A 14,992-nucleotide genomic window follows, 5' to 3' on the forward strand; every position below is an offset into this window, starting at 1 on the left:
GAAGAAGCCTCTACAGAAATGGCCTTGGAAAGAGCATGCTTCCACTGACAAGAGGAAAAGAGAACTCACTGTGTCTGAATTAGCAGGATTAATCATGGCTGAGGCCGTGCCGATAAGACTCAGAAGCTGGACACTGCGCCACTGCTCAGCCCCTTGGTTCCTTCGGACAAAGAGGCAATACAAAGAGAGGAGGGCTTCACTCACAGCCTGTGAGGGAAAACAAATGAATCCTTAAAGTCAATGATGGGGACAACCTACTTCTGCCTGAGAAATTCTCCAGTCTCTCAAGAAACTTGCCTTTGTGTGAGGTCCAAACTCTTCTGTCAGCTTCTTCAGAGGGTGGTCATACTCCAAGACCATCTGACCCAGACGGGCAAAACTGGAGTCACTTGAAGAAAGCATAGGGAAAATGCTTACAGCCCTCCATTAAGCATGATGTAAACTCTCATGTTTGCATATAGGTTAAAGGTGTGTACATAAGCTAGCATTCTCCACCACCTACAAAGATACTAAACTATAAATTACATATAAAGATAACCCACTCTAGGCCCTGGAATACTAAGACAGAATCACATGATTTGGGGCTGGTCCATGAAAGTTTCTTCCTTACAAGCAACTGAAATAGGGTTGAACACATGATAGGTACTCTACAAATTTGTGTTGATTAGTTATTGCTGGACCCAAATCTGTATACAGACCAAAAGGATACACACACACACACACTCAAAGCAAATGTAAGTCACATGCCTAGGTACTCATGTAGGCACGTCGGAACATACATCATACATAGAACAGTGTTCAACAGCCCATGCTGATCTCTCTGGTCTTCACTTTTTTTGCACTAACAGAAAGGGAAAGAATTGTACATAACCCAAAATCCATTTATATTTGGCTTCAAATGTATTATCATACATTACTTACCTCTAAAGGCTTTAACTTTACTAATATTAAAAAATGTTTTCTCTTCTTTCTGCAATAACCTGAAAAGAAGAGTGGCAGCAGCCAGCCCAGGATTGAAAACTTATTACAGATAATGGATAGCCCACTAGCAGATATTCAAGAGTTAACTGTATGTAAAAGTGCATGTCTTAGTGTATGCCCTTATAAGTATTCTAAATCGTTTTATTTTGCCTGTGTCATCATGTAGATTATAGATTCTCACATGAGAAAGCATGCCATCTCCTTCCTTTGCATCCACTTCTACCTCATAGCACCATGTATGAGACTCATCATCTTGTATACACCTCCTTAACTCACCTGTGTCCATGCAGCATCTCATGGGCACAGTTGAACATGCCAATGAGTACCCGTCGATCCTCAATCCGTGACAGAAGTAAAATAACTGAGGTGTAAGTCACTATCAAGTCCAGGTAACTCCGAGTGAAGTCAAAGTTGAGATTCTACAAGGAAAATACATAGAAATCCAAGAACAGCAAGGCCTATTAAACTCGATTTCCCCAATCATTCTGGACAGTGCTAACCAGACTTTGGAAAGGTTTATTTAGAAGAAGAAATTGGGGACTTTCCTTGCGGCCCAGTGGCTAAGACTCTGAGCTCCCAGTGCAGGGGGTCTGAGTTCGATCCCTGGTCAGGGAACTAGAGCCCACATGCCGCAACTAAGACCTGGTTACAGTCAAATAAATATATATATATATATATATATATATAAGAAAAAAAAGAAGAAGAAATTGACAAGAGTGCAAATTCAGAAGAAAACTGGAACAAGTTCAGGGGCTAAAAGTGAACTCAAGATATAAGGAGGCCAGGAAATTAGATCTGGCCTAATTAGGTGTTGGATGAGGTAACATAACATTTTTACGTGAATTCTGTATTTAAAAAAATCACAATGCTGCTCTGCTTAACATGTAAATGCACTTTAACTTCCACATTTTTACAGAAGTAAAGTCCTGAATTAACAGCCATTCATTCATTATACAGTATATATTATATTATAGTCCTGGAGGAACAGCTATTCCTCTAGTCCCATCTCACCCCACACTGTCCCAACAGAGACCATTTCCATGGCTTTAGAATAGAAGAGAATTGCAAAGAATCTTACAATATCAAAACGGCACTGGCAGGCATCAATGGTGTTGAGAAGTTCATACACATGATCCTGGAGGGAGAATTGGAGATGAGAATCAATGAAGAAGAAAGAGAAGATGACATGTACTACTGGAATTTGAGGGAAAGGCTCTCCTCCTTAGAGGTCCTAAGGAGCCACTGAATAACGTACAGGAGGCTTGCTGAGTTCAGCAAGTTCCTCCTCCGTAAGCTGTCAGTGGGCCCCTGTCAGGCTACCCTACCGGATGCCCATGTCTCCACAGGCACAGGTCCCTATTACACTGTGCATGCCTTCCCTCATCTTACTGTCCCAGTGCCCTCTTTCTCCACACACACACACACAAATGGTTACAAAATGCAGATTATCTGATTGCTTGTTTCTAAAATACCAAAAATCAGGAACCCCCTTTTTTTTTAATTTATGAATCCCCAAATCAGTCTGTTCTTTGATTCTATCACCTCTTCTCTTTAACAAATGGGAATAATACCAAACTTTCTGCATGTTTCTACTTACTGATCACCTACCACAATATGTGCTAAGTACTTACTAGGTTATTTGCATATACTTCGTTTAACCCTCATTCCAGTGTGAGAGGGATTCTTTTCTTTTCATACCTAATTTTGCCTAAATAAGCAGTTTTACTGTGGATACTTCTCTCCTCCCTCACATCAGTACCCGCTCTACATCCTGCCCAACCTTCAGGTAGACAAGTTTAACAACCCAGTACGTCAATTGTTAATTTTCACCCTATTTATATAATCCTATTCAGGCAGGGATAAAAAGAGAAAGGGTTTTTTTGAAAATCATTTGTGTTAAAAACTTGAGATAATATCACACTCTTATTACCATTTTACTTTTTTTATTCAATCATACCTGCTAAAAGTCCTCAAGTCTCTGGTAGAACCCTAATGCACTTCTTTTTAATGGCTGCATAGTAGTCTATATGGCCAATTCATTCCATCTTTTCCCAACTGATGCCCTAGTCACTGCACATGATACCGTCAATTCTACACAAGTTGAACTACTAGATAAAAGAGTATATATATTTTTATTTTTAAAACACATTGCCAAAAGATTTGAATAGGCTCTTTACAATTAAAAATATAAAAATGGTATGGCTCAGTCCCTTCGCTGTTAACCTGAAACTCACAACATTGTTAGCGTGCTATACCCCAACACAAAATTAAAAGTTTAAATATATACATATAAATGACCAATAAGAACATGAAAAGATGTCCAATAATACTAATCATCAGGAAAATGCAAATTAAAATCACAAGAAGATACACTACATACCCAGTGCAGTGCAGTACTCAGTCATGTCTGACTCTTTGCAACTCCATGGACTGCAACCTGCCAGGTTCCTCTGTCCATGGAATTTTCCAGGCAAGAAATACTGGAGTGGATTGCCATTTCCTCCTCCAGGGGATCTTCCTGGCCCAGGGATTGAACCTGTATCTCTGCATTGGCAGGTAGATTCACACACCCATTAGAATGACTAAAATTTGGGAGTTCCCTGGAGGTCCAGGGGTTAGGACTTGGAACTTTAATTGCAGTGGCCCAGCTTCAATCCTGGTCAAGGAACTAAGATTCTGAAAGCCACTCAGCATAGCCAAAAAAACAAACAAAGAATGACTAGGGACTTCCCTGGAATTTCAGTGGTTAAGACTTTGCTCCTAATGCAAGGAGCATGAGTTCAATTCCTGGTCAGGGAACTAAAAGCCTACATGCCACACAGCCATGAATGACATGAATGACTAAAAGCAGGTTTGATAAGAATGTGGAGCAACAGTAACACTGATATATTGTGGATGGGAGAAAATGGAAGAATGACTTTGGAGAAAAGTTTGGCAATTTCTTATAAAATTAAACATATACATACCATATGATTTAGCAATTCAACTTCTAGATTATTTATCTAAGTGAAATGAAAAATATGTCCCCACAATTATTTGTACTCAAATGTTTATGGCAACTTATACATACTGGCCAAAAACTGGACACAATCCAGAGGTCCATCAACAGGGAAATGATAAACAGATTGTATCCATACAATGAAATAGTGCTCAGCAAAAACAGGAAATGAATTGCAGGTATGTAAAACATAAATAAACCTTAAAAATATTATGTTGAGTGAAAGAAGCCAGACACAAAGGAAAACATGGTGTATAGATCCTAATTACATGTGTGAACATCTAAAAAAGAAAAATCTAATCTGGATTGCAGATCAGTGGTTGCCTGTGGACAGGATAAATTGGGATTGACTAAGGATAAAAAGGTGCAGGGAACCTTTGTGTTGATGAAAATTATCCATATTTTATGCTGGCTGTTACACTGGTGTATACATTTGTCAAATTTATTAAATGTATGAGAAAATGTTTCCAAGTTATCTTCCCCAAAAGGCTGTATGTAAATTAACATACAGGGAAACTGAAGCTGAGAGCAGTTAAGAAACTCGCCACAGATCACAAAGCTAGTAAGAACCAGAGTTAGAACCCAGAGCCCATGATCTTCTGTCTGTGCTTCATGGCCTCAAGACCTCTGTCTAGGTCCATGCTGCCTCCTTTGCTGGGAAGGCCAGTCTACAACTCCTTGCTGCAACCAAATTCTCCAGGGCTAATGTAACTGAGGTTTGCTTCCAGCCACTCACACAACTGATGTCACTACCCGGATTTTATACTGTGAAGATAAGAGTCAGAAAGAAATAGATTTAACACCTGTTGGCCTATTACTCTATTATACACTAAACACTGTTAGGTGTTTTCAATGTGTTGTCTAATTTAATTTTTACAAATACCCCATGTAGTAAATCTTACTTCCCATTTTACAGATAAAGAAACTGGGATTCAATGAGTTTCTTACCAAAGTCATATAGTTTATAAGTGATAAAGCTGAGAGCTGAAACCAGGTCTGTCTGATTCAGCACCTACCTACTTCACAACACACAATACCTGTATCTCTATTTCCCTTCCAGCCCTGAATGAGCTGTACTAAATACCTTGGGCTCAGAAATTTATCACTGCAGCAACCAGAATATATCTTTTGGACTCCTAGTGAAAAACTTTTGTATAGGCTTCCAACATTCTTATACTACCTCCACCAGTGCCTACCTTCTTCCTAACCATTACTCTCAATTCCAAATGAATAACCTCTGACCTGACCCTCCTTCAGAACTTACGATCTTCCATGTCCCCCTTCTATCTTCATTGCATGATCTGAAGACCAGCCTGGATTAGCTCCCTAGGACACCCAAGGCAGGGCTCCATACTCTTGTACTAGCTGAAGAAATACTGTAATACCATTACAAACTTACATGGCTCAAATGACTAAATTTTGTGCTATTTCTTGAATACATAAATAATGTGTTCATTGTAGAAAAATCAGAAAATACATAATTTTAACTCATTTTTAAAACTACTCATAATCTCACCATACAAATAAGTTCTAACCTTCTTCATATGCATTTTTATCTATGTAAATATACATTTTAGGGACATCTCCTCTGTTAAGCTACATTGTAATTTGCTTTTACACTAAAGAACATGTGAAGAGCATTTTTCCCATGTCAAGTAATATAAATATGTATCATCTTTAACAGCTGTATAATATTCACTTATGGACACATACTCTGAACTTTTAACTAAGCCTCCAGTTATTGAACATATCAATTATCAAGTTGTCACTATCATAAATAATGCAATAGAAATGCAAGAGAGTACATTCCTGTATATATACCTTAGCACTTCTGATTGTTTCCTTAAGACAAATTTCTAGAATTAGAATTATTACATTTAAAAGTATATTTTCTAAGACTTTCAAAACATCATACCAATCTGCCCTTCAAAAACAAAGCACTAAATATTTTTTTACAGTTTATGGCTACAAAATAGCGCAAATTCATTGTTTAGAACTCAAATAAAATATCATCCATATATTATGCTACTAAACATTGTTAATAATTAGATAAGCTCAAATTGAGAGAAATTCTGAAAAATAATTAGTCTGAACCCTTCAGAAAAGTCAGTGTCATGAAAGACAAAATAAGACTGAGAATTGTTCTAGATTAAATACTAAAGAGACATGACAACTAAGAGATATAACATCATGAATTCAATGTATGATTCTTGAGAAAATTAGAGGAATGTGAATATGGGTTATAACATTGTAGCAATTTTACATTTCCAGAGTACAATAACTACATTAAGGTTATGTAAGAAAATATTCTTGTTCTTAGCAGATGTGTGCTAAAGTATTTATGGAGAGAAATGTCATGGTGCCTGCAACTCAAATGGTTCAAGGAAAAACAAAAAAGATAAAGCAAACATGGCAAAATATTAAAAATCAGGAGATTCAGGGGGAACATAGACCAATATTCATTGTACTATTCTTGAAATTTTTTAGTAGATTTGTAATAAAATTTGGGGGAAAATAATTAAAATTTTAACTCAAAGAATACAAAAAATGTATAATGTAATAAATTAAAGCCAATTGTTAATAATCCAGCTCCAAAGTAAAGTATTTTTAACAGCTTAATGTATAATATTCCAAATCTCTCATACATATATACTAACACTATGTGTATATGAATTCATGTATCTTTTAAAACAAAAACAAAACTGTATCATACACTATTCCACAACTCACTTTCACTTAACAATACAACTTATATATCCTTCCATATCAATACATCTGATATTTTAAAGAACCAATAATAAGGAAACACACGAACATCCAAACATTGGGTACTTGGGCTAGAGAGAGCTCACCCGAAATTCCATAACATCCACAAACGACTGGTAGTAGTTGGTAAGGTATCTAATTATCTCAGATTTTTCCCGATGCACTGGTCCTAAATGTTGCTGAAAGGAACAAAGTAAGAAGACAAGTGATCAAAGCAACCCATGAGAACAGGGGTTATACCTAAAGCATCCTTAAAGAGGGTTAGAATATGCAGACAGAGGAAGTTGGAAAATCTCCAAACTCTGAAGTTTCGGAGAGAATATTCTCTATCTAGGCAGGATGGTTGCATGTAATCCTGACTAGATATAGAGTGCTAAATGAGAGGAAATTTCAAGGTCTCTTTCAGCCAAAGTGGTTTACTATTTGTATCTAAGTCAAAAGTATAGCTGAATGAGAAGATGTTGTAAGACGGTAGGGAATCTAGGGGAAACATTTAATAAGGGAGAAGTAAGGCATATGCCACTAGATGCATAACTCTAAGACAATAAACAAGACAACACTGAGTAGGAAACAGGAACAATAAAATATATGCAACTGCTTCATCAATAGAGCTCTCCTTCTCAGTAAGAACAAACTGTTCTTGTGAATAGGGTCAATGTTTTGCTCCAGCTTACCCTTAGCAGAATCTCATCTTATCTCAGAAATCTCAAGACTACGACAACCTGAAGCCCTGTGGTTTAGCTTAGGAAAACTAAAAAAAGGTCACTCCATCCTCTGGCAAGTTCAAAGAGAGGCCATCAAAGAGAGCTCAAACCATTCAAGCACAGTTATTTTGGAGAAAGGACAGAAGAGGGACATCATTCTTACCGTGCTGTTTCGGACATCTATGTTGGGAAATTTCTTGTTGATGTATTTGAGAGATGATTCCATGGACTTTTCCAGTAAGAAAGGGGGCTTGGATTTGGGGTCTGAACAAGTCTGCATAGATAAATAACATTATGTTTATCAACCCTTTCTCCTGTTCCTCGGAAACATACCTCTTCCCACATTGTGCATTCTCACACAATCTCTCTTAGGGAAAGGGGATCTGAGCATTAATTACAAAAGAATAAGAGTAGGTCAGGAAAAAGTTCCAGGACATTAAGCCAACAATCGAAAGAGCTAAATAACCTGGGCACTTCGTCTTGCTGGATAAAGCCTAACGTCTGCTTGGGCCGGGCACAAAGAGGAAGCTCTCTCCACCCCTCAGCCAAAGCCGGAAGGAGTGAGAAAAGCAGCTGCTCAGGAGTTAGACTTCGTGGGAGAATTAGTGTCATAATTATGTCCATTATATAAGCATCTCATCCCAAGGGCATTTATAGGAGGCATGGAGATGAAACTGTGTCCCAGTGATTTGTTTCATTATGAAATGCACCAAGGTCCCCTCCCCCAAGTCCCCCATTCTCTGTCCCAGAAACCCCACTCCCACCCATCTTTATTTCTTAGCTTCACTAGGCCCAGCACTAGCCCACCTCTTATCACCAGCTTCTCCCAATTCCACAGTTCCTACCCTAAACACACACATATAAGACCACAGTGAGACCTGTCTCAGACTCGAAGTAACTCATAGTTATTCTTTTTTTTTTAACCCAAATTTCCTATTTTTTCCTTTCAGGGAAAGTACTTCCACTTAAAAACTTTTGCCAGACACCCAACTCAATTTCTGCAGAGTGTGGGGGCCAGCACTAAACAATAAGACCCAGAATTCTAGACCCAGACTTTTATCCAGGCGACTCGGAACGTAATTATTTCCCATCCAACCATTACCCCCAGCAGAAAGCAGACATTCTCTTTGGGGTGAGAATCATACCAAAAAAGGCGGAAGCCCTGAAGAAAAGCCTCCTCTTCTGCCTCCCAGCACCAGCTGTCCTCTATAATCCGAGGGATTGAAGGCCAGTTAAACCAGTGGGAAAGAGAAGTGAGTCTAACAGCTGGACCTGCCGGTCTCAGGGGTCCCCGCCCTACTGCTGCTGGAATAGTTAGTGCTAGACCAGTTGCCCACACTTACCTTCTTGATGTTATACATCCTGATGAGGACCCCCTGACCGCGATCATTCAGGATAGTGAGCTTCTCTGCTAATTTATGCTGGTATGCAGAGGTCAAAGACATGATGGCCACTGAGAGAGAGGAGCATCCAGAGAGCAATGCCTGATCTCCCCAAACGCTTTCAGCTACGGTGGTGACACCCTCTGGGCGGAGGCGCCCAGCCTGGTTGGTGCGCTGGTCTTCCTGTCACTTCTACAATTGGCTCGTGGCTGAAAGTAGTCATTACGCCTCGTAGGCCCTCAGAATCTTCTGTACTTCCTCTTGCACACTCAGCAGAGGAGACTTCCTCTTTCTAGCTCTGCAGTAATTTTGGTAAGACTGTGAAATGAGTGGGGTGGGGGAGAGGGGCAGGCTTTCAAGGCTCTTCATAGTCTGGCACCAACCTTTTTGGCCTTAGCTTTCCACTAGTGTCCTATAAGGGGCTTCCCAGGTGGCTCAACAGTAAAGAATCTGCTGCCAATGCAGGAGACACGGATTCAATTCCTGGGTTGGGAAGATCCCCTAGAGAAGGAAATGGCAACCCACTCCAGTACTCTTGCCTGGGACATCCCACAGACAGAGGAGCCCAGTGAGCTATAGTCCATGGGGTCAGAAAAGAGTTGGATATCACTTAACAACTAGACAATGCAATGTCCTATATAAAGCTCCACAGCAGACAAACAAGTACCAACCACCCGAGTCCCATCCACCTTTATACTTTCCCTCTTCTATATCCCCATCAAGAATGCCTGGCTTCCCAAGTGGCGCTAGTGGTAAAAAACCAGCATCCCAATGCAAGAGACATAAGAAATGCAGTTTCGATTCCTGGGTTGGGAAGATCCGTTAGAGAAGGAAATGGCAACCCACTCCAGTATTCTTGCCTGGTAAATCCCGTGGACAGAGGAGCCTGGTGGGCTACAGTCTACAGGGTCACAAAGAGCCAGACACCACTGAAGTGACTTAGCACGCATACACACACGCAAGAATGCCCATTATTCTCTCCTGAACCTTAGGACTATCCACCTGTCAGGGCCCAGATTAAATCCCAACTCCTCCAAACTACCCTATTCAATATCAAACATTATATGTAACATGTATTCCTTGTTTTATTGTTAAGTGTATGTCTTATCTCCCCAACTACATCATAAGTCCCTTAATGACAGGAATTGCATCTGATACTTCTACACATCCCTCATAATGCTCTAGCATAGTGATTCTCAAAGGGTGGTCACATTAGCATCACCTAAAAAAACCAGTCCATTCTAAAGGAGATCAGTCCTGGGTGTTCACTGGAAGGACTGATGCTAAAGCTGAAACTCCAATACTTTGGCCACCTCATGCGAAGAGCTGACTCACTGGAAGACTCTGATGCTGGGAGGATTGCAGGCGGGAGGAGAAGGGGACGACAGAGAATGAGATGGCTGGATGGCATCACCGACTCGATGGACGTGAGTTTGAGTGAACTCCGGGAGTTGGTGATGGACAGGGAGGCCTGGCGTGCTGTGATTCATGGGGTCGCAAAGAGTCGGACACGACTGAGCGACTGAACTGAAAAACTTATCAGACATGTAAATTCTCAGGTCCTAACCCAGACCCTGGAGAAGGAAATGGAAACCCACTCCCGTATTCTTGCCTGGAGAATTCCATGGACAGAGTAACCTAGCAGACTACAGTCTATGGGGGTCACAGAGAGTCGGACACGACTGAGCGACTAACATACATATCCCAGACCTACTAAATCCAAAGCATGGGTAGGGTCCAGCGCTCTGTTTTAACAAGCCCTCCAGGTTAACTTCAATGTTCTCTCAGGTTCAAGAATCACCACTTAAGTACAATGATTCTTAAGGGTACTTAAGAAAGATCAATCCCTGTCTCCTGAGATTCAGGATTGGTAGGTCTACAGTGGAGTCTAGAAGTCTGAGTTGACAAGTACCCTAGGAGGTTTTGGTGCAAATGGTCCAGTGGACACATGTTAATAAACACCGATCTAGACCATCTCTTAGACACAGTAGCCATTCAACAAATATGCTGATTTATTTGCTGAATTATTAAGACTAAATTAGGGACTTCCCTGGCAGTCCCGTGGTTGAGAATCCACCTTGCAGTGCAGGGGACACCCATTCAATCCCTGATCCAGATTCCATGTGATGCAAAGCAACTAAGCCCATGCAACACAACTACTTAGCCCAAGGGCCTAGAACCAGTGATCTACAACAAGAGAAGTCACTGAGACATAGAAGCCTGAGCACCACAACTAGAGTAAGTAGCAGCCCCCACTTGCCACAACTAGAAAAGCCCGCATGCAGCAACAAAGACCCACTGCTGCCAAAAAATAAAATCTATTTTATTTTAAAAATAATAATACAATAAATGTCATGAAAAAGACTAAACTGGGAAACAGGTCCCATGAAAAAGAATGAAATTAACTGAGGTTAATGAGGGAAAATTAATGACAGACTTTAAATCTTAGAAGACTCGATAAATTTTAGCACTAAAATATTCTTGCCATTCCAAGTTAAGCCTTATCAAGAAAATCAGCTCCCTTTCAAGTTTCTTTCAAGGCAAAAAGCAGAAAGTCCTCAAAAAATTCTAAATCAAACAGAATTGTCTTCATATCTACCTCCTTTCCAAAACCTTTCCAAAGAAACAAGAAGACAGAATAAAATTTCAACTATCTCTAAGGTAGGCTTTGCATTTTCAGAACATAGAATCTGCCTTCCAGTTTATTTACTGCAGTTTAGTCCCTAGAAGGCTATGGGCCTACGGTAAGGTGATAGTGGCCCCAGATATCTGAATCACTTGCTGTTACCAAAGAAACTCAGTTTCTCTAAAGAGATCCGTGAGATTTCTATTGGTCTTTCACCCTGATGGAGGAGAATAAAGGGCAGGCAGAAAGACACCAATACCTAGGGAGCTGAACAGCAATATAACAGCAGCAGCCTCCCTATAGGTTAATATAGCTCCTATTGGATCTTTCTCACTGGCATTTTTTTTTTTATTTATTATTTATTTTGGCTGCATTGGCTCTTCACTGCTGTGCGCAGGCTTTCCCTAGTTGCAGCGAGCGGGGGCTACTCTTCATTGCAGTGCACAGACTTCCCATTGCAGTGGCTTCTCTGGTTGCCAGATATAGGCTTTAGGTGTGTGGGCCTCAGTAGTTGTGACCCTTGGGCTCTGGAGCACAGGCTCAATAGTTGTGGCGCACGGGCTTAGCTGCTCTGCGGCACGTGGTATCTTCCCAGACCAGGGATCCAACGGGTGTCCCCTGTATTGGCAGGCAGATTCTTGTCCACTGTACCACGAGGGAAGTCCTCTCACTTGCATTTCTTATCCTCATCCTAAAAATGTTTTTGAAGACACTCCATGCCAAGCCAATCTTGTATTCTGCTGTCCCCTAGTATGTCCTAACTTAATGGAGACCAAGTTCTCAGTCTATTGTCAGTGTCCTATGTTCATTTTTCATTTCTGCCTTTCCCATTTATCTACGCTTTCCCTCTTGCTAAACTGACTTCCTAGTCAGTCTTCTGGAGCTAACACAAACAATCCAAAGTCCAACCCTTGTTGAACTCCTACAGCACTTGGTCTATATCACATATTTTACACCTAAATTAGTTTTCACCTTTTAATTGCCTATTTCATATTATACTGCCACCTCGGCTGAACTGTAAGATTGCTAGAGCCTGGAAACACTTACTTGCCTGTACTTGACATATGGGAAAATTCTACCTTGTGGCATCAGACAGAAATTTGAGCTCAAAATAATTGAGTACAGTGGACTGAGTCTTAGGACTAGGATCCCAGGTTCTGGAGCCAGGTAATTTGAGTTCACATCCCAACTCTATCATTTAGCAGCTCTGATCCAGGTTCCCTGAGTGCAAAATGGAGATGATATTGATAACAGTTCCTATTTCTTGGGTGTATTGTGTGTATTAAATAAGTTACTGCATGTAAAGTGATGACTTGGTTATTTACTACATATCAGGTCCTTCAAGTACTTGACAAGCATTACATCATATAATATTAATAATGATACTCAAACACTCGTTTTGTAACTTTAGGCTATCCATCATCACTGAGTTGGTTTCCTAATCTATACAATGGCAGCAACCCCTCATACAACGGCACAAGCAATTGTATGACATGGTATATGTACATATTTGGCTCAAAACCTGGTAGTTGGATTAGGAAGACCAAATATAAATTTTTTATTTTTTTAAACATGTAGTGAGCTTATGTTGTTGTCTGCAAAATTCTATTTTGCACCCCATAAAGAAAAAAGGCCAGGTTTAAAGGTGAGACTAATCATGCCAACAGGTAATCTTTAGTGCAACTCACTGGAAACATGAAACATTATGTGGCAGTTTCTGCTGGAAACTGGTGGCACACTTTGAAGGGTAATTTAATTACCCCACAGCAGGGTCTAGTAACCCCAGCTACAAATCAGAATCCCCTGTGGAACTCTTTTAAAGCCACAGTTAGCCATATCCCATTCATGAAGATTCTAATCCAATAGTTCTGGGGTGGGGTCAAAAGCTCTGTCACTTTAAAACTACTCAGTCATTCTCATGCACACACGACTGGGATGGAGAATCACTACTCAATATTTAACTATGACATCAAAAACTTTAAAACCTCTGAGAAACCACAGAACATACAGTGGGAGAAGAGGAATTGGGTAGGTAGAACAGAAAGTTGCTTGACATCACTTGACTAAAACGTACTGTGCTTTCCCTCTTGTCAAACTTCAGCTATTTGCCTTGTTTTGCCTTACAGAAGGGTTTTCCTCTTCAAGTCACCCTGTCCCCCAGATTTTTGAGAGACAGTGTTGCAAGAATAAGGTAGGTCTAAAGAACATGCTGTGATTCATGGGGTCACAGAGTTGGACACGACTGAGTGACTGAACTGAACTGAACTGAAAAGAGCCTTTAGGCTATGTTTAAGTGTCAAGCTAGCATCAAGATTGGAATACGCCTGCTGAGTCTGACACATATTAAACCAAATGGCCTCCATTATAGTGTTGGTCTCTCTCCATGGGGTATTCAGCTACCAATAATTAGGTGAATGGGAACCCATTCCAATACTCTTGCCTGGAAAATCCCATGGACAGAGGAGCCTGGTAGGCTATAGTCCATGGGGTCACAAAGAGTCAGACACGACTCAGCGACTTCACTTTCCTTTCCTTTCTCAGGTCACTAATACTCCAGGTCCATTCTGAATCACTCTTTGTTTATTAAGACCAGCCTTATCAGTCCAGTCAAACTCCAAACTTTTCTAGGCTGCTAAAAATAAGGGTTTGGCAGGGCCTCTGTATCAACCTAGAGGGGTGGGATGGGGAGGGAGATGGGAAGGAGGTTCTAAAGGGAGGGGATATATGTATACCTATGGCTGATTCATGTTGAGGTTTGACAGAAAACAACAAAATTCTATAAAGCAGTTATCTATTAAAAATAAATTAATTTTTTTAAAAAAAGGGTTTGGGGTTATCTGACAACTACATTCAAGTATTAAAGCTCCTTTTCCATATTCTTTAAGAATCTAAAGACAGCTATATAATATTGGACTATATATACTGCAGCCTTTACACTCGGAGCCAGTTCACCTCACAATTAGTTTTCATGGCTCTAATATAATCATTAATATGCACTATAAGCTTTAAAAAAAAACACCTTGCCTTGGGTTCCTGAAAGGTACCTGAGTTTAATCTGAGTTTAAATCCCCAGACTTAATCACTTAAATGCCCTCAGGAAAATCTGACATTTAACAGTCTAGCTCTGTGCTCTGTCTATGCCCTAGGCATGATGCAAAGTAGAAATGAAATGGGCTATTCTAGGCACTTCTCTATCCCTACTGCTTATACCAGTCTGCCTTGATCTTTCTCCGCACCTCCCCACCCCAATCAGACTATGCTGTTTCTGCTTTGCAGAAATCTCAGCTATAGCTGTTGCCTGGAAACTTGGGAGTCCTTGAAGTGCATGTCTGAGTTGCTAAAGACAGCTAGCCATAAGGGAAAGTAGGCCTCCTATTGGCAGTAAAATGCACCAGATTTGAGACAGTGTATTCTTAGTTCACTTCTAGGAGTCTTCATGCGTTAATACCTATGACGAGATTTCAGACTGGCATTCTCATATAAAGTAGCCTGAACCTAAACATAGAAATGTTCCAAATCCTGCTCCCCAAAAGTG

At 40.4% G+C, this 14,992-nt stretch overlaps 1 protein-coding gene across 1 annotated transcript in view; it reads right to left on the reverse strand.

Moving 5' to 3' along the window:
• The window catches only part of NCKAP1L (NCK associated protein 1 like), a 48,805-nt gene extending 39,846 nt beyond the window's left edge, over positions 1-8,959 (reverse strand). The window contains exons 1-7 of the mRNA XM_055395705.2: positions 8,793-8,959; positions 7,613-7,723; positions 6,832-6,924; positions 2,060-2,116; positions 1,258-1,400; positions 298-388; positions 70-207 (exon numbers count right to left, since the gene is read on the reverse strand). Coding sequence (XP_055251680.1) covers positions 70-207; positions 298-388; positions 1,258-1,400; positions 2,060-2,116; positions 6,832-6,924; positions 7,613-7,723; positions 8,793-8,894 — 735 coding nt within the window. The 5' untranslated portion in view covers positions 8,895-8,959. The remainder of the gene's footprint in view (positions 1-69; positions 208-297; positions 389-1,257; positions 1,401-2,059; positions 2,117-6,831; positions 6,925-7,612; positions 7,724-8,792) is intronic.
• Between the last annotated feature and the right edge of the window lie 6,033 nt (positions 8,960-14,992).

The sequence above is a fragment of the Moschus berezovskii genome, chromosome 6, assembly GCF_049115385.1.
Source record: "Moschus berezovskii isolate FMDL1 chromosome 6, NW_MosBer_1.0, whole genome shotgun sequence".
NCBI lineage: Eukaryota > Metazoa > Chordata > Mammalia > Artiodactyla > Moschidae > Moschus > Moschus berezovskii.